At 37.7% G+C, this 27,521-nt stretch overlaps 1 protein-coding gene across 2 annotated transcripts in view; it reads left to right on the forward strand.

Annotated features, from left to right (window-relative positions):
- HOMER1 (homer scaffold protein 1) overlaps positions 1-27,521 on the forward strand; it is an 88,192-nt gene that overhangs the window by 44,530 nt on the left and 16,141 nt on the right. For both annotated transcript variants that reach the window (XM_062612425.1, XM_062612424.1), the window contains exon 6: positions 20,526-20,682. In XM_062612425.1, the coding sequence (XP_062468409.1) occupies positions 20,526-20,682 (157 nt within the window). The remainder of the gene's footprint in view (positions 1-20,525; positions 20,683-27,521) is intronic.

The following is a 27,521-nucleotide window of genomic DNA, read 5'->3' on the forward strand; positions in this document are numbered from 1 at the left end:
ATAGCAAGTCCAGGAAGGCTTGTTATTCTGATAGAAGCTAGTTAATCAAATCTAATATTTAAAATAGCTAAGACTAAAAGAAGTATGTCTTTTTATTCTTAAGACATCTTCCTTTCTTAAAAACACATTTTCCACATTCTTTGAGTTGTGTTTATTATTTCTTTTTCCAAACTGAAAACTGTTGATCATAAAATGGGGTCTGGAGAGAAGCTGTGAAAATTTTTTTTACTACTTCTGATGTGACTGTTTTAAATAAAATTTTTAATCCTGATGGTGCATAAGATACCATTTCTGGTCATCTGAATGAGCCCAGAGAAACAGTGTACTAAACTTATTCAGCCTTAGAATATAATTCCAATGTTAAAACTGAATAATGTATTTGGCGAATTCTGCAGCTGCTGCTTGGGGCTTTTGGTAACTGTTTGGTGAACCTGTTCTTTCACCGTTGAAGAGAGAATATATTTGTTTATAACAAGCTTTATTCCGTATTTGGCACCTTAACGAAGTTGATAAAATACACTTTCAGAAACAAAATGTAAGAGGATTCTTCTGGGACAAATCTTGGAAGTCTTCAATTTTCTGTCAACCATTACTTAACCCTGTTACCTCATTTTTTCCTTGTAATACATAAACTTGGATTTTCAATTACATGATGTTTTGATCAGACAATATATATATATGTGTGTTTGTTGCTCGTTCGTTAAAATTCCTATTTTTGTATTCAAGCAAATTTTTAATAGGGAATTTTGACTCATTGCGTTAGTGAAAATGGATTTACTTCAAATGATGTTAATATCTTAGATATTGTTAATATCTTAGACATATTAGTTATTGTCTAAATATCTTACCATTTAATGATGCTGCATGTAAATCCAATACTGTACAACAAAGAAAAAACAAAAACCTTGCTGCTAGCTCATGTTCCTTCACTGAGTTTCTATTAAAAGTTGTATGCAGAAATCTGTTTAGTAGATTTTTCACTTTGTGTATTAAAACTACTTACTTTTACAACCTTAAATATGTTAGTTATATTACAGTAAAGGTACATTGGGGATCATGCTGAACTGTTCAGTTGGCTTTAAGGAAAAGTTTTGAGTTGTTTTTGTGGTGCTTTGTAATTTGAATTTATACTCAAATCCTTGTATTTGGGTGGGGTTTTTTGGTAGGGTTGTGCATAGCTTCCTTACCAAATAGTCCTAGGGGTGCGTATTACTTTTTTTTTGTTTGTTTTGTTTTGCAATGTTATCTAACCTGATCATAGGATAATTTCTTCTTCTGAGGAAGCTCAGGAGCTCTTCAACCCAAGTTCCTGCTCAGAGATCAGCTTTGAGATCACACCAGGCTGCACTAAGCTCTATCCAGTTGGGTTTTGAAAACCTTCTAGAACGGGGACTGATAAAGCCAGGCTTTTAAAAAGGTTTCTCTATAACATCAAAGGCAGTAACTGTCCTCATGTTGCACAGTACTGAAATGACCTGGGACAATTTAAGGCACACTGAAGAAGCTCTGGTAAATTCAGTTAGTCTGTTGAGAAAAGATTGTTATTTCTTCAGGAGCACTCAGAAAAGAAACTCAAAGGTAATATGTTCCTGCTGTCAGTATAAGCAAAGGACTGGCTGAAACAGCAACTTAGGTGTAGGTCTTGACTTCATCTCAACCAGTATCTCTTTGATGTTGTGAAAGGGTTAGCTGTGCTGTTCCTCAGCCTCTTGTGCTCCACCAGCAAGAGTCTGGTGGCCTCTGGAGCTAGCACACAGACAGGGATTGCTCATGTCTCCCTGACACAATTCCTGCTGCTTCCCCACACTCCTGTACTTCAGCCTAAGCTGCCAGGATCTAGTTCAAGTAGGCTGTCCTTCAAAATAAAAGTTCTTGGTAGGAAATTATTAATTTGAAAGGAAAGTCTTACATTGTATTCATGTAATTTTTTTCATGTCTCTGACTTTCTGGACTGATAATTTCTGAAAATTCTTTTAAGTGTGTTTGGAATACAGGGTAAATCATTACATAGTTTTAAACCAGTAGCATGTCAAACACAGCACAGTACAGCTCACCCTGTAATATTTTCATAATGTATCTCTAGTAATGGGAGGAGAGGTAGAGATGAATGGTGTCTGCTATTGAAAGAATGGTCTTGGTGTTTGTGTCGCTTAGGTCTTCAAAATGAAGAAGCTCTCAAATTAATTGAAATAATTTTAATGGCTGTGGGAATGGATGAAAGACAAAACACTTAAGAGAGTAATTCACCATCTCCCTTGTGCATCTAAGCACACTTTAGTTTGGAGCATGTCAGTTATCTTCTTCCTGCCATTTATTTAGTGAGGGCTCCAAGGGGCAATTCAGGCAACGTGACCTGGGTGTTTGTTTCAAATTAGATTATATAAATACTGTCCTCAGAAAAAAGTGAGCATTCTTGAAACATAACTCGAGTACCTTCTTAGAAAAGGAATGCAATCATTATGCAACTTTATTAAAACCAAACAAAAAAAAACAAATAAAACCAAACAAAAACCATATATTTGTCTTATGTAATTTTTCCCCCTTTAATCACATAATTAAAAAAAAGCTTAGTAAAAATAGGGGGGAGGGAAGGAACTATCTTGCTTAGGGAATGAACTTCTATTTTGTAAAATACATTCATAATGTTCGGGCTATCCAAAGTATGACTGAAATTTAAATATTGTTAATACTTAAGCAACTGTAAGCATTGGGTCTGTGAACTGGGATATATGATATTTAATACTGAATCAGATTCGGCAGGGTGAATGTTTTCTGAGGCTTTTGGTTGCATCCATTAATTCACAATCATTAATTCTTTTAGGCATTTTCAAGAATACAGTTCTCTGAAACTCATTACTCATTCTAGGAGTCTACTGTTAGCATGTGGTGACTTTGGTCATTTTTAGTCATCCATGGAGGAGCTATTCTCTTTATTCTATAGTACATTCTGGTACCAGTGTGTATGCTTGTTTAAAATTGTGGGCAGTGCCTGTGAGGTTTGTTTTATGGTATGATTGGTACATACACGATTTAGAATCTGCTGTTTTGTGAGTTGTAAGATCAAACATGCGATAATCCTTTCAAGAAGAAGAATTATAGACTATCTTATGTAGGCAGTTGACACCTCTTGTTTTCTTTACTCCTACTTCCATCAGAAAGAGTCGTCATAGAAAACCTTTCAAACAGTAAGTAGGGATAAGCTGCAAACTGAACACCAGCCACCGAGAAGGACTCCATGGTGTTGCCTTTGATACACCAGAGATCTCTCTGGGTGAATTTTGCTGAAGTTAGGTCAGCATTTCCAACTACAGTGTCTTTTCATCTTTTCAAACTCCTCCCCCCCCCCCCCCCAAACTGAGAGGTGCCATTAGTATCAAAGAGAACAAACACGAAAGAAACACTGCAGGTTACAGTGCACTACTCTTCAGAAAAAAAACAATGACAAATTTTGACAGGGAATAGCCACTTTGTATCACAACTTTTCGTTAAAAAGCCTTTGGGGGGGAGGGTGGGGGGGAAGCAGAGGGATGTGTGTAGGACAAACATATTTTTCACAAAGTCTGATCACTCAGACTTCACTCTTTCCCATTGGTTAAGAAACTTGACACGTGGAAGTATTTCACAGCTAATGTAGTGTGACCCCTTCATGCCTATACCTTCAGGTTCTGCTTGACGAACCCAGTCTCCTTCTATAACAAGGTGACCCACCTGGTTGGTGAGGGAAAGACTGTGGACATTGTCTGTTTGGACTTCAGTAAAGTTTTTGACATCATTTCCCACAGCATTCTCCTGGACAATCTGGCTGCTTATGGCCTGGACAGGTGTATTTTTCGCTGGGTCAAAAAGATGTCAGAGCCCAGAGAGTGGTTGGTGAATGCTGTTGCATCTTGTTGGTGACCGGTCACTAGTTGTGTACTTCAGGGCTCAGTGTTAGTGCCAGTGTTGTTTAATATCTTCATTGATGATCTGGATGAGGGCTTCAAGTGCATTCTCAGTAAATTTGCAGGTGACACCCAGTTGGGTGGGAGTGTTGATCTGCTGGAGGATAGTAAGTCTTTGCAGAGGCATCTGGACAGGCTGGCTCAATGGGCTGTGGTCAGTGGTACGAGGTTCAACAAGGCAAAGTGTCAGGTCCTGCACAACAGGGCTACAACAACCCCATGCAATGCTACAGGCCTGGGGAAGAGTGGCTGGAAAGCTGCTCATGGAAAAGGACCTGGGGGTGCTGGTTGAAGGAGCTGGACATGATCCAGCTTGTGGCCAGGCAGCCAAGAAGGCCAACAGCATCCTGGCCTGTATCAGCAATAGTGTGGCCAGCCCGGCCAGGGCAGTGATCCAGTGATCACACCCCTGTAATGGGCAGTGGTAAGGTCCCACCTCAAATCTTGTGTTCCGTTCTGGGCCCCTCACTACAGAGAGACATTGAGGAGCTGGAGTGGGTCCAGAGAAAGGCAATGGAGCTGGTGAAGGGTCTGGAGCACAAGTGTGATGGGGAGCAGCTGAGAGAACTGGGGTTGTTCAGCGTGGAGAAGGGAAGGCTCAGGGGAAACCTTGTTGCTCTTTGCAACTACCTGAAAGGAGGATGGAGTGAGGAGGTGCCTGGTCGCTCTTCCCAAGTAACAAGTGATAGGGCAAGAGGAAGTGGCCTCAAGTTGTGCCAAGGGAGGCTTAGACTGGGTGTTAGGAAAACTTACTTCGCCAAAAGGGTAGTCATGCATTAGAGCAGGCTTCCCAGGGAAGTGGTTGAATCACCATCCCTGGAAGTGTTCAAGAAGCATGTAGATAAGGCCCTTAGTGACATGGTTTAGTGGTGGTTTTTGCAGGCCTGGAGTGATAGCTGGATTTGATGATGTTAAAGGTCTTTTCCAACCTAGTTGATTCTGTGAGTCAGCCTGAGATTAATTCTTGATGTGGAGGTTGGGGGCTTTTTCAGAGCCTGGAATTTAAACTGTTTGTATCAAGACTTGAACAGGGCAGTGTGTTCTCCATGTAAGAGTATCGTACAGTACCTTGTGTGTAGCTGCTTCATTTAAAGTGCAAGACTTTGTCCACTTATCTTTACCAGTGCAAAATACAATGCTTGTGCAACCATCTGTATGGGGAGACAAATGAAAAAAATCTTTTCCAGATTTGTTCATTTACTGCTTTCTTCCTCTAAATAGACTTTGTAGTTATAATCTGGTTCTATGAAAATGGAGAATAGTTCACATTTGGGTTTCAGGGTACATATTTCCATCCACACAGAAATTATTGAAAAGATTACACAGTTTTAGAGAAAGTAAGTTAAATAGAACTGAAGATTTGTGGCCTGCAGGTGACTTTTAAGTGTGCCACAGAAGAATCTGCATCACTATCTTTATTTGATTAAGTGTGCCACAGAAGAATCTGCATCACTATCTTTATTTGATTCTTGTATATTTTACTCATCTCAAGATGCACTTATTGTCAACTTCAGATTAGTTTCTAAAATCAGTATACAAAACATGGATGAACTTGGGTAACTTCCAGACATTCCAGTAATGGAAGAAAGCCTCTGTTGTATTTGTTAGAAAGAAAGGAAATTGAAGTGTTGCTGAATAGTTCTGAGTTCAAAGTTCACAAGCTAAAAACCAGCTTTAGAAAACTCAGCAAGAGAAAACTTGTGGAATTTTGGTACATTAAAATGTGTTTTAATGTACCAGAATGTTTTAACTCATAGCAACAACTTATTTTCAAAATACAGCCTTACTCTTTTAAAGTCCATGTAAACCTGCCCCCTTCACTTTACATTTGTAAAGTCTGTTTTTAATGAAGAAATACCTCCAGTTGTTAAATTGCTCAAGTACTTGAATATCTTCACTCAGATTTTTTACAGTGAGGGTGATGAGACACCAGAACTTGTTACCCAGAGAAGCTGTGGATGCCCCCTCCCTGGAAGTGTTTAAGGCCCAGTTGGATGGGGCTTTGTGCAGCTTCTTCTAGTGAAGGACATCTGTGGCAGGGAGGTTGGGCTAGGTGATCTGTGCCAGGTATAGTGTCCGTTTGGCCTGCTCCTCGCTCTTTTGAAAGGTCTCTGTGTTGCTGTATCTCATCTGTCTGCTTTATTCTAAAAGAAAAGACATAAGAGAAGATTTTAGGCAGCAGGTCCAAACCCAGTGGAATACTTGAAGGAAGTATTTTTTAAAAGAAAGAAGGGGGGAGAAGACTGTAATTGAGTACATTTTAATGAAGGTAAATCCTCTGACTACATCTGATTGATACCAACTTAGTCCTTCTCTTACTCATACCAACAAGTTACTCTGCCTCCTGTGTTATCTTGGTTGTAGTAGTGGATCATGAGATACATGTACTACTCATGTGAGAAGCTGCACATATATATATATAGAGAGAGGGATATTCACTTCTGAAATCCTACATATGCTGTATGTTTGTGGTTTCACTACTGTCTGGAAGGCCTGATGATACACATGCATCTGTGATGACAACATTAATGACTGAATGATTACTATTTTCTAAAACAATGTAGAACTAATTTTTCCCAGACTTCCAATCAGGATATAAATAACCATACCTTCATCCTTTAACAACCACATTGGAGATGAAACCAGTATCAGTCTGTCTAGAACCATCTTCTGCAGGTGTTTACGCTGAAGTGCCTGTTATTAATTCTGTTCCTACCAGTATTTACTAGGATACTCTTAGATGTGGGATAGGGGAATTTATGTTACATCTGACCTGAGTTACAAGATGCCAAGCATCTTAAGCCATGGAGTGTTTCCATTTTAAGACTGGATGAATTATTAGTTGTGGATGGACCTAAACTATGCTACATGGATCCTTGGATCTGTGGGTTTTGCCATTTATTAAGTAAGTAGATAGTGTTAAGGAAGCCCATATGGACTTAAAAATTAGCTGGTTTTTAATTAATTAGATAACTTTCTCCTAGGTGATTGTCCATTAAAGTCAGTGATAGCTGACAACAAATTCTTAAGTTATGGATTCTTTTCCTGTTGAAGATACGAGATAGATGTTCTGCTATCCCAAATACCATTTTGATTGAAAAGAAGCACAGTTCAGGATGTTACTGCAGGTCTTATTTCACCCCTCTGATGCTTCAGAATTGGCAACTGCAATTAACAACTGTACCTTGAGCAATTGGTGCAGGCTTCTCCAGTGGTCACACAGAATGGAGGATTGGATGCTTGCTGTAAGGCGCATGTAGCTTAGGAATTAACTGTGCTCTGTTGATTCTCCAGTTCAGAGCTAACATGCAGTTGTCTGCATGTTGCAGAGAAACCATGGGAAACTCGATTAAGCCACTTGCTGGTATTATGTATTTATTGATAGGATTCAGCCAAATGGGTTATCTCTGCCTACTCCTTGAAAGAATGCATATTTAAAACCTAAAGTTTGCCAAAGCAGTTTAGAAATCTATATTAAAAATATGTAGCTTATTTTTAATATAGATTAAAATCTATACTTAGTATTTATATCTTAGTTTAATATAGATTAAAATCTATACTTAGTGTGTTTTTTAGAGAATTATTTCATATTTAAATTAGTTTCTTAGACAAAAAATAGTTTTCATCAGAGTTATTTTTTCTAGAATTTGTCTGTTATAGAGTGACTGAAATCCATAAGCTATGTAGCTGTGTATTCTATGAGGGATCATTCTGTATCCCTGCAAGAGGCGCAGGACCAAGGACAAGGACCTCTTAATTCTCACATGAAGTGAAAAACTTGGTTTTAAGTCTAATCCAAAAGATCCATGCTGTTTTACTACTATGGTACTCTTTGGAGTGTGTTGTTTTTGTCGGTTGAATTAAGATTGCTAAAGATTTCTCCCTTACTTAGAAGTAGACTTCACAAGTAAACTTAGTTAAGGTAGGAATTCTTTTGGAAACTGCTGTGGCCTGTGTCCTCATGGAGAAAACCAGCAAGTTCTGCCACATCCATGTGACACTGGGGTCAGAAATATTCTGCCTGAGGGGCTTCCAAAGTTCCTGATGCATTTCCTCCTAGACAGGCACCTCACACTGGTAAGATGAACCAGGATACTTAACCTCTCTTAGCTTTTAAACATCTAAACTTGGGGAAGATGGGTTTCATCCACTAAGCCCTCTTCACCAGGTCCAGCCTTAAATTTTACGTGGTGAGCTGTTTCATTAGGAATCCCTAGTCTCCAGTTCATGGTTCCTTGTCCAGATATTGTAAGTCCCTGCAAGACCAGAGTAAAATCTCACTGATCACGAAGAAGTCCAAAGTTGCTTTATGGTAAGCCATTTCAGAATGTGTCTGAATGTTCAAACAGTATTCAGGCTCCACCTGAAAAAGTTGTGTCACTGAACGTAACTGTGGGCTCTTGATTATTTTCTGTTGCATTGTAGTAGGTGAAACCCTTGCAGTGGAGCTTCGATAGCATCAATCTGCTTCCTACATGGGTAGACACTAGGGGCAGGCACATGTAAACACAGAAGCAGAGTATCTTGTTGGTATATTCTCTTCTTGAGGTAACAGCTTGAAGGGTAAAAGGGGAAATATGGGGAAATAGAGATGAACATTTCCTGTAGTTTTCCATCCACTTTACGCTTTAGGGAAGCTGTCTGTACCTAAAGAATCACATCTTTTGAGTTCATTTAATATCACTGCAGATGCCAGAGACATTTTGTCATACAGGCAGAAAGTGGTTTGTTTTAATCAGAGTTCTGAGCAAACAAAACATTTGTTGCTGCATAGCACTTTGGTGAGATGTGGAAAAATGGCAATTCATAGGCATCATAAAAGTATTTCACAGTGACACCAAACAGCCATCAAGTTTTGTCTGTAATGAATTGGGTTGGCACAAATCAGCAATGAACTAGACTGTAAGATGGTTTTTTTAATCAGCTCTTAAGCCATTTGGCAAATAAAGGAAGTTGAAGCTGGGTGAAGGTGCCAGAATAAAATATCCAGGTTGTCTAGGACTCTGTTGTCTCAAGTACACAATAATAAAGCATTACGTGTGTTCCATCTGTCGTGATGAATTTCTATTGTGGGGATTGTTGCCATTGCAGATTTTATTCTGTGGCACTATGGTGTAATGATGTTCTGTCTTCCTGTCATGAAATGCAAAGTATTTGATTTCTAAATTAAAGTTAGAATAGTGAAAACCATTTTTTTCTGGGAGACTGCAACCACATAGGAAATTAAGAAGTAATTTTATTTAAGCAACGTGGCTCAAACAAAAAAAAAAACACCACAACCTAAACCAAAACCTAAATTGACTGAATTATAGTGAGTTACTCAAATCTGTAGTTTGCCAAAGGAAAAAGAACAAATGTTTTTTTTCCCCTCACTACAGTGAAAATTGGATAGAAATAAGATAGAGATTTGTTGTCTGAAGCCAAATGCTTTTTCATGTAGGCAATATATTCAGTTGCCCTGAATTTTAAGAGGATAGCTAAAATAGTTTCCTACATGCCGAAAGTGTGATCTGACTGATCACTGTGTTTGGCTGTGACGTAACTGTTCACTTTATCTAGGAAATACTCTGAAATTTTAAACTAATTACAGGACGCCACTGATTTATTTCTGCTTTAGCACCTTAGAGATCCTTGGTGCTGGGCATAGTGGGAGGTTCAGCATAGTTGGAGGCTCAGGAAAGCTGACTTCTAAACATCTTCACATCATGCTGTTTGTCTACCCTTTTTCTAGTCTAGGTGTCTCATCAGGGAAAGCAAAATATAGCTCAGAATATTAGAAAACAAACAAATACACTGAAACAGCGTTGTAGCACCTAGGCATAGCTTTGTGAGAGGATGGGAGCTCAACACCTGTTCTGCTGTCTGTAAAAGCATAGCTAGCAAAATTCATGTGCCGTTTCATACTCTGGCATCCCTTTTAGGTTTGGACAAGTTAAGTAAGGTGGGGTGGGGAAAATAGTGAGAAACCAAGCTTTGTGTGCTTCTCTGAAACTGTTGCATCAATTAAGTGTTGAATTGGGAAGAATAGGTCTATAAATTATTATATTTTTAACTTCCAGCTGAGTTTTTGAGCCAAACATCTGGAGTATGATGAAGAGAAGCTGAGGGAAAACTAAGGTCACTTAGTCTAGACTGAACAAACTAAGAAGTAGCAACTATCAATGAATAAAGGAAGGTGTCATGTTAGGGTTGTTTTTTTTTCTTAAAAACTAGTATTTTTTATAATAGGGGAGACAGAGAAATGTATATAGGGGCTGCTTCCTCTGAGTGGTAACCTGTACTTCCTAGAAAAAATGCCAGTATCAGAGACTTCTCACGTATTAAATTTAATCTTTTTTTCCATCCATTTAATCTCTTTTTAGTAAATTTGACTCTAGGATCAACATAGTGCAAGAAAATTAGTCTTTTCTTGGATTCATATTTGGTTTAAACAAGGCAAATTTAATGCTTCCATTCACTTAAAAAGCTGGGATGGAAAAGAAGCATGAGCTCCAGTATCCACTTGTAAGTGTTGCAGCTCACTTAGAACTTGTTTTCTTCACACCTATACAGTCAATAAATGCTTTAATGTGATCATATCGTTCATGTGACTTACTGCTTGTTTTTCAGAGTATTTCTGACAGCTCCATAGATGATTTAGTTTGGGCTTTATATACAGACTATTGATTCTTATAATTGTATGGTTATCACAGGAGATAAATTAAACAATTAAATTTGCCGTGCTCTCACATAGCTTCTTAATGGAATAAAATTATTTTGTTGTCAGCATGTAAACTGACAGTTCATCTCCTGTGCTGTGTGATTAATGCATGTCATTGTATTCACCTGGGATAAGCAAACTGGCAATGGTAAGGCAAAAATTAATTGCACCAGTAGCTGATATTGTAACCTAATGCACTAGCTGGGTAGAGGCCAAATAATCATAATTCAGAATCTTTATGCAACTGCCTAATCACATATAACTATTTCTGTAGGCCATTCTATAGAATGTATTTCTCTTGCTGGCAGTGGAGTTGTGAGGCCCTGCGGCTTTAATGATTGCACTGCTGAGTTCATTTTTTGCTATGGAAAAGTAGCACAGAAACCAGCATTAAGGTGTCTTAGAAGCTGAGCTATCGTGTGGTATCACTAAGAGAAGGTTCAACTGAGATCTAAAATAGGGACTCGCAAATCTTGCACATTCAGCCACTCATAACAGCTCCTCTGTATTCAGCTAGAGGCACAGTACACTCTAGGTAAAGCTGACAGTACTTAGAAATGCAGAGAGGGGCTTGTGCTGAGGACCTCCACCCCATGCATGTGGTGTATGTCAGATTTACAGGGTTGAGAGAAGTCCCTTCAGCCACCTCACTGCTTGTATGTGTCTGCAGTTGCTCAGAGCATAACTGTTACTGTCCTCAGTCTGTTGTTGCAAAGCTGAGAATCTCAGTTGAGCTCCATAGAATCAACCTGTAACAGCAGCAGCCTCATGGGGCAAATCCATACAGCTAAAAAAATGCGCCTTGCCGATGCAGGCTGTGGGCTGATCCATTTCCACTTGTTACAGCAATGACATTGGATCTCTTCTGTGTCCGTGCAGTGTTCTTGCAGCTGTAAGACATGGTTACTGTTGTGTATGGAGTCCTTTTGAAGTTTCACATACCTACAATGATAGAGGGCTGCATTGCCACCCACCAGAATTGTTCTCCTTGCACAAAAGCAGAAATGGGCATTGTATGCCCAGAAGTGTTCTAGGTGGGCATGGGAGGGTTGCAGATCCCATTGAGCCTTGGAAGGCTGTAGAGATGGAAGGGTGCTAAATTTGACTGTGTGCAAACTTGTGCTTGGGATCTGGCCAGCTGAGATGGACCAGGGCAGTTTTCAGAGAGTGCAAACCCCCAAGCCCCTGTGGCCTTCAGAAGCTCAGGGCTTAGTGGCGGAGATGTGGTCACTCATAAAAGAGTTTTTCTTTGTTCTTAACTACTACAGTGATCTGTGGTGAAGCTAGGGAAGTTCCTCAAACTCACCGAGATGTAGTTGAGAGCACAGGTCAGTGAAACACTTAAAATCAGAATAGCTCTCAATAAAGGAGAGACCAGCTGAGAGAAGTGTATGGCGCCTGAATACTCTTTCCTGTTGCATTGCTGACAGAGTGTAGGTTGGTTCAATGCACAAAACAGTTATAGGTAGAACTTTTGAGAGAAACAGAGGGTTTTTGTCTCGCCAGGGGCCTCAGCAAAATTAATCCATCCAAATACGAACTGTGAATTTGCAGTTAAACTGTTTAAAATTCTTGGGTGAACAAATGAGTTTCAGAATGAAAGTAGTCCTAATTTAGATAATTTTAGTGTCATGGTCACTGTGTCCTGGTATGACTTGCCAATAACCACATCATCGAATTGCTTTCATAAAGCGACTAAGTGCCGTAAGGAGCCCAAGTCAGTTTGACTTTTTTTGGAACCAAATACCCAGTAATTTTAGAAAATGGGACCTAAGTGCCTAAATAACTTAGATTGTTTTTGAAAATTTAGTTTGTGGAACATTAGAAATTTTCGGCACCACAGCACAGCAAGGAATTATGTCTGGTGTTTAATGCACTGAGAAAACTTACCAGGTATTAGTTGTGAAAAATATGAGATACATTATAGGTGCAAGAATTAACTACTTCCAGTGATACCAATAAGTAGTTTCAATAAAGGAGCAAGGGTAAATGTTTTTTAATTTTTCAGAGGATCTGATTAATGTCAGGTCTGCAAGGTTTGCTATACTTGCTCTTGCAAGGGGCTGAAAGTGACAAGACAGAGTTTCTGATTTTGATTTATGATCTGTGGCCTTCATGAAGAGATAACCTATTGTCTCTTTACTATATAAAATTAAATGAGTGAGACAAAAATTGAGATCTTTTCAGAAGAATAAAATTAAAAATTGAGCCTCTTCAATGAAAATAGGGGTTTTCTTGGTGCTACTGTGATGATTCAAGTTAAATGCAAGTCTTTTGCATTGTGTTACAGTGTACAAAAGGCATGCATAAAACTGTTCTTAACAGTGTAAGTTTAGTAAGAAACAGAGTCTAAATGACACCTGTGGAAATACATAAAGCATAAGCTAGCAGACAACACAAGAAGCTTGGAAATGTCACTGTTTCTTGTGGAGAAGAGGGACTTCTCTCTTTGTTCCCCACTTCAGCTTGGGGCAGGACTGAGATCTAAGCCCCAGTTGGTAAGGATCATAGCTGAAGCATTAATTTTGTGTTCATACACGATCTTCTGCATCCATGGAGTGCCTTTCAGGAGCTCTGCTGTTGCTGTTGGCATAGTGTTTCCATAAGGAATGAATACCACCATTCTTGGGCATTTTTTCCTCTGGCTTTATTTCCTAAAGGAATACCATGCTGTGTTACCATAGAAAATAAGTATGTGAAATTTGCCTTCCTTAAGAAGGATTTACTGTCCAGTCTATTCCTTAGTGATAAGCTTGAAAGGCGGTCTGTGTTGTGGTTTGTATCGGCCCTGTGATGAATGAAGGCTGTGTCTAAATAGGATATAGCCACCTATTTGCATTGTATAGTTGTCTGCTATATAGTGGAAAGAGTCCATACCATTAGTCTACCTCTTTGGTCATCCATCTTGTCTGCAAAGATACTGACCCTTCCTCAGTGAGCTGATAAAGCATAGCTCAAGAAGTGCCTAGGAACAGGACTGCCTGTAACAGAACTGGAAAGACAACTTTTGTACTTTTGGGTACTTCAGGTGATTCAGAATTTAAGGGCATGGTCACACTGAAAGGCTGAACACAAGTGAAATATCATATATGAAACACCTTGAAAGAGAAATCTGCAATAGCTCCATAGCAAGAACCTCTAAGCCCAAATTTGCAGAAAAAGCTTCTGCATTTCTGTCTGCTACACTGACATAGAAATTGGGAGTTCAAGCAAATTGTAGCTCTGGGTTGAGGAAAGTGGTGTGCAAAATACAACAAAATATTCTGGAGTGGGAGAAACCTTCAACATTTGTAGAGAATGATAGGCTCTCAGAAAAGTCATGCTCTCGCCTGCCAATTTCAGCCTTTCTCGCTTCCCAGTAGGTCTGTGTGGCTTTGTCATTAGTCACCTTTCTTAAAGTATGATATACTTCATGGGCCTTCTTCGCCTTTTTTTGCTATGATCAAATTTGTCATTTAATCAGTCTAAAGAGCTGATTCAGAACTATGTTTCCATGTTTTTGTGCTGATGTAACTCCAGTGAGATCATGTAGATATTCCTTATCCCAAAGGAAAGAACAGATCTTTCATGCTCCATTAATGTGCCTGCTTCTCTCCCCAGGGAACCTATCCTGCTTTGCTAAAAATTCTTTTGAATACTCTAATTAAAGATAAGGATCTCTTTGAATATTAATTAGTTTTTCATTGGCCTCCCTCAAAATATTTAACTCAAAGCAATTCCCTGGTAATTATCTCTTGATTATAATTTTGAGAGGATTTACTCTTTTTTAATAAATTCCACTTTATCAGGTAAGACTTCCTTTTGTATGTGTCCAGTTATTCACAAACACAGATCAGACAATCAGCAATAGCTGTAAAGAGGCATTTTTTATTGTAGTTTCCGAAGTTTTCGTCTAGCAAAAGGTGTCATTCTTGCCATATTTCCTCCTCTTTTGCTGGTCTTTAATTATGTAACTATGCTGTAGACGACTGTGTCCCATAAATTCAAAGTCTTCTGAATGCTGAGTCCACTGCACCGGTAAAGGCAAACAGCTTTGTATGAATACTAAAATGGCAGAACAACTCAAAATGTCTTCTTTTGCCTCTTTCTGGAATGGTGAGATAGGTCCTGATCCACTCCACTGCTTTTTCTTCAGTTCCCACTCATTTTAGTATATCATTAGTATAATTAAATATATTTAATTAGTATAATTAAATGTTTCTGATTTCAGTTTTGCTTTGAATGTTCAAAAAAGAGGGAGAAACTTATGTATCATTACTAAGGGCATACTTCAGACGAGCAGCAGGACAAACTCTAAAACCATCATGTTTAAATCCTTTCTGTCATGAAGTAATTTTACACATTTAATAGATGGCCACAGAAGATGTCTTTTGAAATCTCTGAAAAGGGGTGAAACTCCCCAAATTCTGGTTTTAAAATGTCTTCTAAACCAGGACATGAAGCGATGAGCTTAACTTTCATTCTCAGCATAAATGATAGTAGGATTCTTGTGCATTTTTAGGAATACTTTAAGGGATGATGCTCTCATTCTCTGTGTCAGCAGAGTCTCAACCTTTCCATCTAATAAGACAGTCACATCATTCTAATGTAGGCAATAGCAAGTGTAGCCCATTGCAGAGATCTATCCCTTCCAGCCTGGGACCTGCGTTATCCAAAGCATATTTCATATGGAGGATTTCATAAGGGCCTTGTGCAGAATTCCATCCCAAATACATAACCCAAACAAAGAGAAGAAGCTACAATACTTGAGTTCACTAGAGCTCTGGGATACTACTGTAACAAAACCAGATTGCGCACAATCCCTCTTTGCTTCCTTAAGCATGAAGAGCTGCTCCGTAAGGCTCTCTGGCAAGGCTGTCAGAAAGGATTGCCCCTTGCTGCCAGCACAGCTAATGTGTGGTTACCAGCTGGTTGACTTGCTTCTCCCGCTGATTGATAATGCTCACTCCACCAGACTCTTGGGCTGCTTCCAGCACATGCCACTATTTATAAATTAGGCAGCAGCTACAAGGACTCTGCTCATATTTGTCAAGTCTTACGGATTCAGTATACCAGATGCCAAATTTTGTAGTGAAAGTACTCCATTCTCTACTCAGCTGAATTCCTCCTCATTTTTGCTATCCCAAGACAGCACTGCTCACCATACACCTGGAATGTAGATCACAGTGACACCTGAAGAAGAAAAAGTATGTGCTCTTGAGTATTTCTCTGAAACCATGACTATGCTGTAGTAAGAAAAAAAACTTAATTCATTTTATGCAATGAATCCAATATTAAAACCCATAAAATCTTAATAAAGCAGAATTCTGCATGCATTTCTGTAAATCCGAAATAAAGCTTAAACCATGTTTTAGTGTTGGTGCTGCATGCAACCTGACAAACAATATATAAGGAATGCTGTTTCAAAAAGCAGAAAGCATCTTTTGATTTGAACAGCTTTTGTTCCTTTGTTTCATGAAGGCATCTCTCAAAATAACTTCATTCTGAATGCAGCTCATTAATGTGTCCTCCCTGCCCCCTGCCTTTGCAAGCTTTCTCTAACTGGCTACACATGGTGACTGGAGCTTTTCGGATTAATTTTCCTAAAGTGACCTACTTTGCAGGGAAAGATAATCATGCATTTATAGCCTCTGGCACTCTATTCAGGTCACAGATGGACGGAGAGCAAAGCTATTCCTCAGTGACTTACTGGGGTTGTAACTAATCCCCAGTGAGAAAGGAAATTGGCCTGATGTTGATTGGTCAACCCACCTTAAAGTATGGGTGATCATTGACTCCTACTTTAGTTTTCAAGAGGTGTCAAAGTTAGGCTGTATGATACCAGACAGTAGTAGTTCTAGTGAATGAATTACTGGGTGCCATAGATGTTAAATATATGACTCTGAATCCTTTGCCTTGATGGTGGATCACCATGTGTGTTCTGACTGTGAACATGTCTGAAGTTAACACACGCACCAGATACTGTGGCTGGCACCAATGATCAGATGTTCAAGAGAGTTTTGACCTTTTACTCAGTAACGAGCACGTATGATCCTGTCAGCACCTGCCACTGTAAATATAATTTTCTGTGCAATACCTAAACCTCTGTTACAACAGCATTTCTTTGTATAGCATGATCAGCTGAGCCAGTAAAGCCTGTATTTTGCTATTATCCATTAAAGGCCCATTCTACCTCTTGTACTTGGCACTAATGTAGTGATGTATGCAAAACAGCTTGTTCTCTTATTCTCAGATGTTCATAAGTTTCACAAGGGAAATGACCAGGCTTTGTTCCCTTTTGGAGAGATTTAGTACAGCCTTTCACACTGAGGAATGGGCGACAAGCAGGAGTGTTGAGGATGACTTTTTCTGAAAGGCCATCTTGAGACTCTGAGTTTGCCAGGCAGTCAGTGATGTTAATTCTTAGAGGTCTGAAGAAGTAAGTGTTAGAATTGTGGCACTGTCAGCAAAGGAATGGATGGCTTTCAGAAGAAAACAAAGTATGTCTTGCACCACAGAACTGCCTGTGTCCCCCAGTGCATACATAGAGCATTGCTCTTTGCACTGCAGGACGAAACGGAAAGGTGTTCTACTAGAAGTTAACATTGTAGTTTGGATCACTGTGATCACCAAGTGCTTGTATTTCATGTGCTTCCTAGAGCGAATAATTTCAGAACACTTGAGGAATGATTTGAGTTTTGTTTAGATGTTTACAGCTGTTAAGACAACCTGGCAGATCTCTGTGTGTAATTTCCTATGACAGAAACTAATGCATCATGGGCAAAATCAGTTCCTTTTGGCAGGAAACCTTTCAGACAGGAATTAAGTAAAAGATCTTGGAGAGAACGAGTGTGTGCAGCCCTCCCATACCTATCCTGAGGGACTGTAGTGCAGCTGTTGCACCATCAAAGTTATGTCCATGGGCTCTTGCAGTTGTGAGCTTTTTGAATTTTCCACTTGTGTCCTTCAGCTTCCATGTGTGTTCCCTCTCCCAGGTATTAGCTTTACCATCTTTTCTTCTGAGAGAGTATTCTCATTGTGTCTGAACCATGTGTTTCTCAGCATTTCTTCTTGAAGTACTGATAAATTTGAACCAATGCAGACTTCAATGCAGACACTTTTAGTCTAGCTTAAAACCAGCCTGCTGTGTGTGCTTTTGTCTGCTCCTAAAATAATTACTCTAAATCCAAATAAATCCAGTTTTAACCAAAATAATCCACAAAGTGTAATTTTGGTTATATTTATTTTATTTTTAGTTTGTCAATAAAGTACTCAAGAGAAGTAGGTCAGAACTGCCAGGATTGGTTGTGGGCTATTTTAATCAAATTACGATCTTATGAAACGAAATATTTACATCTTTGGTTCTAGTGATGTTTCATGGTATGATATACATCACATGGTTACGTTTATTTCAGAGAATGTGGAGTTTTGTAAGAAGAAGGGGGGTAAGTCTAAATAGTTGGTAAGTCATTGTGTATTATCAGGTAAAAAACTGGACTAATATAAGTAATATGGAGCCATAGTAGAATATGTTTGTAGAAAAAAAATATATGCTACAAACAAATAACATCTGCATTACAATGGACATGTTCATGCCCATTATGTAGGTCTCTTAAGGGTAAAAAGTACAATTGAGAAATAATACTGGTGCATTCCTCCTGAAAACAACCAATCAAAAAATAACCATCTCCAAAGAAACCTTCTAGCTTTTGAACCAGGATAGCCATAGCAGTAACAGAAAGTGCATGCTTCATATATAATGCTGACATTGCAGTATACAAGCAGTAACTTAAGAGCTCCTGACTTTTCTTGGGAGGGTAGTAAGGGAACTGGCCAAAGATGAGCATGAAACATGCCAGAAATACCCTTTTCATTATTACTCAGCATTGCTTGAGAGTCTGTCCCCTGGGATCTTAGTATCTTAAAAGTTTACTTGTATCATTGAGGGTATGCACATTATTACATTGAAAAAAAATTCATTTGCTTCCCTGTTTGCATATTAAATTAGGATATTAAGTGATAAAAGACATACAAAGATTTAAATCTGCTGTGTTACATCAATACAAAATCTTGTGTGTATATTTCTTATGTGGAGAAAGATGGGTGGGAAGCCACATTTTGTAAACCTGTAAGGTGTCACACAAAATTTGCGACTAGTTCTGCATTAGCAGGACTACTAATTGGAGCTACTTGCCAAAATGGCTGGAATGGGTGCTTGGCAGATCAGAACATCAAGGAGTAGTTATATATGATAATGAACTAGGTTTTACTTGGCATGGTTTTTACGTAATTTGTTGATCTGCTGCACTACTACAAAGTGAAATATAAATCTGATTATAGAAATGTTAAGAGCAGACATCGTTACAGAATTTTCTTCTTTAATATGTGAGTCAGTATTCCAAATGAAGTAGGATTATCATTATTTTAGTTTAGTAACTTAAAATTTAAAATTTCTTGGTGAACTTGTAGTTAGTTGATTAGCTCATTAAATGCTAGAGCAATTTGAAAGATACCCATATTCTTTTTCCAAAGGAACTTGTGTTCTTGTTGAAAGGGAGGAAGCAGCATCCCCAGAACATGCTGGAAGAATCAGACATCATGTATTAGTGAAGCAGTAGATGTGATCTGAATTGATAATGAATGTTTTTTGGAGGCTGGTTGATTTTGAATACTTGAGGAGCATTTATAGGATTCATAATGTTTTTGAAATATGCTTTGGTGGGATGGGCTGTGCGTATGTGTGAAGTGGAAAAAAGAAACTCAGTGGACAAAATGCTGGCAGAATGTTTCTTTGTTCATATGTACAAAATTAGAATAAGCCTATAAATGCTAGTATTTCTAATTAAGCCTATTAAATTGTATTTATTATAATAATTATAATAATTTGTTATAATTCATCACAAAGCTATATACAAAAGAATTTTGACCAGAGTTACAGATCTTTGGTTTTCAATTGTGCCTTTAACAGCAATCTAATGAGACAAAATTATTTCCAGTGTGTATTTTCCATATAGGTGTGCACCTCACATGCTGTTAGCATTATACAAGTAAGCATTAATGAGACATTTGCATACTAATACATTGATCTCATGTGTCTTAGATGTTTTTCTGATGAATACTGAGTGCAAGGATGGGGTCTGTGGGTAATGGCAAACTAATTACCTGTGAAAATTAAAGTCCTGTGTTTATTCAGAGAATAACTAAATTGTAGGCAAGGATTGTTCCTCCACAGGCTATTTCAGTAAACCCCATTATCATCTTCTTCTTTGCAATAAAGCAGTAATATCTTTTTGCTCCTTGATCTTTAGTCTCTTTGCTGATATAACTGAGGAGAAGCATATTAATAGTATTATGGTATGGAAATTCAAGATCTTTGAGTTTGCAAGTACAAATTAAATATGGTATTTAATAAAGAAGTAAAAGGCTTGCATTAAGACAACTAAGTTGTAGTTCCAAAGAACTACATTAGCTCTCTTTAATCAAGTTAGTGACAAATCTTTTTCTACAATACATTTCATAAAGTAGTACATTAAAAGAGCATTTTCACTCAATATGTATATATTAAAATAGTGATTAATCATATACATATTCTAGAATTGCACACTGTTGCTTTTGGGAAGCTGATGTGAATTCCATCATCCTTAACATTTTACTAAAAAAATTATCCTGTTGGACTGGGGGGGGGGGGGGGTAGAGGTTGTTTTTCAATAAGGATATACCTATATTTTAGGAATTAAAAAGTTTTGATGATTTGAGCATTTAGAGTCTCATTTGCACATTAAGTCATAGGATTTTTGCATAATTCTATTTTCCTAGATACTTTGAAAAAATTATAAGGCATTTTTAATTAAAAAAAAAATTAAAGAGATTTGGGGGCTCTGACCATTCTCATTCTGTCTGTGCAGTTCGACAATCAGCAAGCATTGGGAGGCAGAACTGGCCACACTCAAGGGTAATAATGCTAAGCTCACAGCAGCCCTGCTGGAATCCACTGCCAATGTAAAACAATGGAAACAACAACTTGCTGCATATCAGGAGGAAGCAGAACGTCTCCATAAGCGGGTAAGTAACTGAAGGCAAATGGCCAGGATTCTGGAGGTGGAAGTACTGGTGACTATTCACTCATTTTCAAGCAAAACAAATTTATTGTTGTGGTTTCAGGTTAATCTTTGAGACAGAAATTAATGGTTACTTTAAAGCACACAGGGTTCTTCACTGGGAAATTCTTTCCTTTGTAGCAGTTATTTTTCTGCAAAGGGTATTGTTGCAGGCAGGAAGAGTTGTCTAATCTTATCCCATGTTTGCCAGCTTTCACTCTGCATTTGATGCCATCGCATCTGTTTCAGGACCTTCTCCATAGAATTACACTTCAGTGTCACTCTGCATTTGATGTCAAATCTGTAAGTTGAAAATACCCATCTGTAGTTTCCATATGCAACAAAGGCAGTTTTCTCTCATCCTTGCACTTAAAGAAACTGAAGGTTCAAGATCATTAAACACAGTTAGACTTCTGCTCCCACTTTCAAACAGGAGGGACTGGCCTGTTCTCTCCACTGTAAATTTTGCAGAGGTATTTGAGCAAACCAGATATTAGTGCACCGTGTGGGAAGGAAAGACAGTGTTTTAAGGAGGAATAAAGTATACAAGGTTGAAGGCTGCATTATGAAAGCAAGTATACAATATTTTAATTTCTCTTTTCACATGTAACTTTATACATTGTATAATCTATTCACTTTTATCCATATGAATTTGTAATCATAGGATACATTTTTGTGCAAAGCGATGGCAAGATTAGCACATGTATGGACTGAAGATGTCTTTGATGAAGCTGGATTATTTTTGTTAATATTAATTGACTTAGAAAAATACCAAGGAGATGTACTCTGTTAAGAAAATAAAACCAAAACCAACAAGAGCCATTGCTTTTTTGCATGAAAACAGGTTTCATGAATCCGCTGAGAGGAAGGGAAAGGTCAAGTAGCAAACATGGCGGACCTTTTAATTTTGTTTTTTATGCTGTCCTGCTCAGCTATATGAAACGAGGTATGGTACAGTTAGCCAAATCATGTAAATTGGGATGGGTTCTTTCAGACTGTGATGGATCTGTCCAACTGTTAGTAGTCTTGAGAAGTTAGTAGTCCCAGGAACATCTGAGAGGGGAAAAATTCAGCAGGCTTCATCTAACCTGGAGATGTGGAAGAGTAACAAGAATTCTCTTGAGCTTTGAGAAACCTGGGATAATGGCAGGTTGTTGAGGTTATCCTGTGCATAGACTGACTTGCAGGCAAGGATCCTGAAGTCCCAGCCAAATGATCTGATAGGGAAGAACAACAATTTCTGAAGGACTGTAACTGTGTGTGCCATAGCTGGCTAGATGAAAACGCATGAAGTAGAATTAAATCTGGTGCTTTTTGCAAAGTGCTTTTAGTTCAAGAAATTGGCAGTTGCTGACAAAACTGCTTTGCTTCAGAAATTTTCCAGTCGGGCTCAAGCTTGTCATGTGTGTTTGTACACAGGGAGACTTTTCACTTTGTCATGTCATTTAAGCTTCTCCTTTGAAAGGTTGGGAATTCTGACCTGTGCTCCAAGTTTGTGAATAGATGGTAAGTCATTAATGATAAAACTATTGAAATTACATCCTGGTATTAAAATCACTAGCACACAGATATTCAGGTAGATTTGGCCACCAGATAGGCTTTACAGTGAAGAACTCATTGCTAAAATGCAAACATGGTAAGGTAGCATTCTTCCTAATATGACTTATTAACAGCTTTTGTTGCAAAATGAACAAAAAAAAGAAAAAAGCTGAGACATTATAGTCCTTACCTAAGAAAGAGAAGTAACACACATGAGAAGTCCCAGCTGGCCAAGATGGGCAAAGATCCCTTTTTCTTGATGCTACTCTTACTCTTAGTCAACTCTTGTTTAGAATCTGTTATTAGAAAACAGTTAATAAATACAAAAAGTTTTAGCATGTCACTTTGCTTTTCTATGCTACTACAGTTAGCAGAAGTGGTAACCCAGTTTCTATAGCTACATTCATTAATAGCTCATGATTTTTTCATAACCTTTACCCAGCAAATTTCCTGCAATTATTCTATATTTCTGAGGGTATGCAAAATCTTTTCATATGGGGTCATCTACCCTATGCTCTTTCGATTGCCATTTGCATGCCTTTATTAAATGTTTCTGTAATCTGTGACCTATGGAGTTGTTGATATCTCACATAGAATACAGGAACACTCGGTGCCTTTGTCTTTCTAGAAATACTTGTAGATTACAAGTTAGTGCATCAAGAGCACTGCCCTCTGTTGGAATTGCTTTTAGAAAAATTAAGACCTGGCTAACCCAATAAATAGACCTCTTTAGGCAAAAGTATGGAGATCATGTTAAAAAAATGATCAGTTTCAATCTGTTATCATATGGTACAAGAGCTCTTGTAACCTCCATGCTTGAAAACTGATCTTCCAAATTGAAATAGTGCCCCATTTCAAAAAGAAGGTGCAAGATAGATGCTTTTTTTTTTGACACAGATGGAAAACGGGATGTTGAAATGGCAGATCTGGAGCCTGTTGGTTATGGTACATGTGGTAGCACTCAGTGTTAAATCACTGTGTTGTGCTATCTTTCTGTTCAGTTTATCTGTTAAGCTCAATACAAACACGTAGCTGCAGTTGAGCCAAAAAATAAAATGCTCATCAGACCAGATTCGTCTTACATCAGACTATGTAGAAGTTACAAGTCTAAGATGGTCATCTTTTTTTCTTGTAATTCTTGGAGACACAGGAGCACATGAAGTGTCTCAGTCTTAAGAAAACTAAGGTGTTGAGTTGAATTTGCAGACGTAAGTGCTTGTCTTTCTCCATAAAATAGCATATAGATAGTCCTATAGCCATACTTTTAGTCACATGATACGAACAATGGCAATGTAGTTGTTTTATATGGAAAATTTGGCTTTGACAGCATGTTACCCACTGGAGAAGGATGTGTTTAGATGTGTATGCATTGGAGGGATGTACTCACTTATAGGATTAGAGTCTTGTATAAAATAGACCAAAATTAAGAATGGTACTGCTGACATTAACTGCTACATTTAGTTCAATTTAACAATATATTAAGTGGTTATAATGTAATTGTGGTATTCACTTCTGATGTGCTTCAGGTTTAGATTCAAGTTTTGGTGCCTGAGTCATCTGTCTGCAAGCTGTAGCAGATGCATATGCTCTGTCAAATATGTTGTATGTGGGGAAGTAATGCATATTGATTAGTAAACTTTGCATAGTTGTTTCCATCTTTAGTTTGTTCTTTGTATAAATAGCCTTATAAATAGCCTTATTTACATAAATAGTTTCCTTTTTATATTAAAAAAAAATACGCTAAAACTGTCTTACTAGTTGACTTCTTATGGTATCTTTTTCCACAGTTTGAACTTTGTCATGTTTTATTTATAAACATCCTTTGATTTTACATTATATCTCATTTTTTAATCTTCTGTTTTTTTCATTCACTGTGGTAAACTGGGCCCTTCATCTCATGCAGTATTTGTTGTAAGCTTTGTTTTTTAAGTTGTTCTAAATTCTTTTAAGCCCAACACTTTTTTCTGTAATTGTATTTGAATTTGTTTGAAATAGGTTTTCTGTGTATCACATTATTTACACTTTTAAAAACACAGAATCAAAGCTAAAACGCCCCTTTCTTTGGTTTTGATTAATTAATTTATTATTTGCCATTTCTAAGTATAAGATATCATCTATCAGTCCTTTTTTTTTTTTTCATACTAACCTATATTTAATTTCTTTCTCTGTGGCTTCTATCTTCTTTTTTCCATTTTTTCTCTGCATTAGTAATCCCTGGAGCTGAGACAAAGCAGAATACAGATTCAGTGTGGCTGAGTGCAAAGGTCTCAAAGTTCTCAATAAATAAAAGTTTTGTCCTCTCTTCTGATACGTTGTGAGCTTGTCAAAGTACTGTACTTTGATACTTTGTCAGACATATTTTTCAGAAGTTTGCTAAATGAGTTATGGATTTTTCCCTCTCAAATACAAAGAGATAATGATTTTAGAAGATGTCATGCCCAGTCAAGAGCTTAACTTGGAGCTCTCAGCCTTCTCTCCTCTAATCTGCTCAGCAGCAACTTAACAAGGATTTCCTGTAAATGAGGTTGGGGAGCACTCCTACACACCTTGCATAGCTTTTGGAATTTAAAAGGGATTCGTGAGCTTAGAACAGCTCAGTATCAGAAGGAAAACCCCTGAAATTGTCTCCTTCAGACAAACAGAATAGCATTGGTAATATTGTTAATCCTGATGCCACAAAAAAGAAAGGATTGAATGGTGATATGAATTATGGAAAGTAACCCTCAGTCTTTGGTATGTTAAAAATGAAAATGATTGATTTTTTTTTTCTTGCATGCTAACTGCTAAAGTAAATCATCCTATGACACTGGGTAATAGCACAGACTAATAACACTAGCGCATGATAATAAGAGCAGCAGTCCTTGAAGATCATACATCTGCAGAAAAAGAAACCTAAGATAAAAAGAGATGAAGGGAAATGATCAAGCTCTTGCGTATTCCTGAAAGAACAGAGAGATGAACTCTTGAGCTTGTTATTTTACCAGGATTTCCTAAGAAATAAGATAAAATTAGCCTATTGTAATCTGCTTCTTTTATACAATGAATGAAATAAGTATGCAGATATATTATGTAGTTGTCAAAACCACCTGACACCTTTCACTGCTGTTAAAAGAAGTTTTAAACTGGATATTAAGAAAATGCATGAGCATACAGAGTTAAAACCATGGTCATTTTCTTGGGCTATTTCTATGCTACTTAAAGAAAACAGCAATCTATAAAAGCAGTTATTAAAGTCCAGAGGAAGTATGGAATACTGTATAAGCTATCTTCTCAGGTTATCTGTAGAAAATCTTTGCAGACCCTTTAGCAGTCACCTCCATGTTTCCACAAGCTGTATTAATAACTGAATAACCAAAACTAAATTTTGAACATGTGATGAAGTTGCTTGCTAAATCAGAGCCCATGCTGTCGGCTTCGTGCTTGCTGAGAAGTCTTACTAGTACAACTGTGAGACTACCAAGAATAACTGTTTGGTATCATGAAGAAGGACATTATCTAAAAGTGGCAATACAAATGAAGGTAATGCAAAGTGTGGTGGGAGGAAACTTAAGAATACAGTTTTGATCCAAAACTGTATTGGCAGTGTAGCTTTTTTATGTGATGCTTTTCTCTTGTTATCCTCCCTTTAAAACTGTGTTCCTCCTACCCCCAGTGAACAATCCAAACTTATATTTAAATTTCGTTTGATTTAAGCTATCCAAGTATAACTTCCTTCTTAAAATATTGTAAATAGTATGTGGCTAGATAGAAGTTTGGTGCCATTCATTTGTAATGAAAATAGATGAGCATTTTGCAGGATAGAAATGGGTAGCTTGGCAATATGATCAAAACAGTGGGGTTATAATTTTGTTAGTATTTGTCTATGGATTTATTTGAAAGAAATGTGTATGCCAAGGGACAAGTAAGTACATATATTTACATATACCATCCTTTCATCTGGAATTGCAAGCAAACCCTTGTTGCACTACAAACTCCTGAAAAGGCAAAAAAGGTGCAGCTCATGCCCAAGTGGTGGTCACAATGTTGAATACTGACCACATGTTCAAAAGAGATGTCTAGGGAATATTAGGGTTGTATATGACACAGTAAGATTTGGAAAGGCTAATTTGTTCTAACTTTGATAATTTCAGTTTTTAGAAGACATGGGGGAATTAGTGACTGGTTTTTATTTTTCAAATTGTGATATTGCCTTAAGACAGAGTTTGTGTTTCTGAACAGGCTGTAATTATCTGGGTAAGCTTAGTTATCCTTCTCACAGTGAAACTAGTATATAATAAAAACAGAAATCCAAAGCAACGTTTTTAAAATGCTTGAGAAATGATTGCAGAGTCTGACCACCTTCTTTGCACCTTTGTGTTAGGGGATACCAAAAGAAAAATGCAGGCATGTTATTTCAGGGAATATGTATTTTTTTCTCAGATGTACATTCTTTCTCCTTCAATATCAATTTCAGCAATCACAAGTTCCATATTATTTTTGAAAGGGTGTACATTGTCAGTTGTGATGTGAGATTATTAGAGTGTTTTCCTAGGACAGGACTTTGGAATTTCTCAGCTAACTTTCCTAATCCACATCTGGCCTTTATCAACATTCAACCTTTGGTTAATAATTACAATTTAGTAAGAAAGATGGTCTTTTTTCAGACATGGCAGGTGAATCAGGTCATGTTCCTGAAATCAAGATGTGATTTCAGCTTTTTTTAATACATGGTGAACTGAAGTCTTTTTCCACTTGTCTTGATTTGGTTTTAGAGCAGATTTGCATTTAGGACCCAAAACTTATTTCATTGGGTTTTTTTTCTGGGAATTCATTTTCATTGAAAATCACAAGATTCTAATTTGAAAAAAAACCCAAAACCAAACCCAAACCGAAAACAAGCTACCAACCAAACTATTGTCACTCTGGGAAAGTCAAAAAAAGGTTTCACAGAAGGGTCTTTCAACCCGATCTTCATCTTTCTAAGAAACCTAAGAAAATTTTATGATCCACTTAACTGAAAGTTATAAAAAACAAACTTCGTAGAGGCATGCTGCAAAATCTTTATGTAGTGACGGCTTTGTAGAATGGATCATATTCTGTAATTCCAAAACTCCACTGAATAATGAGAAAATTACTGGATTTAAATCCTCAGGATTAAAGGATGACTTATCTGTGCTATTGCATGTATTTCATGAGCTGGCCAGATAGCTGGAAAAAGTATTTGCTAATTAGATTGCAGAGAAAGGCATGTCCCCTGAAGTTAGTATTAGCAGTATCAGTTGCAAA

The sequence above is a fragment of the Pezoporus occidentalis genome, unplaced genomic scaffold, assembly GCF_034315485.1.
Source record: "Pezoporus occidentalis ecotype Australia unplaced genomic scaffold, CSIRO_AGI_Poc_V1 ctg16, whole genome shotgun sequence".
Lineage (NCBI taxonomy): Eukaryota > Metazoa > Chordata > Aves > Psittaciformes > Psittacidae > Pezoporus > Pezoporus occidentalis.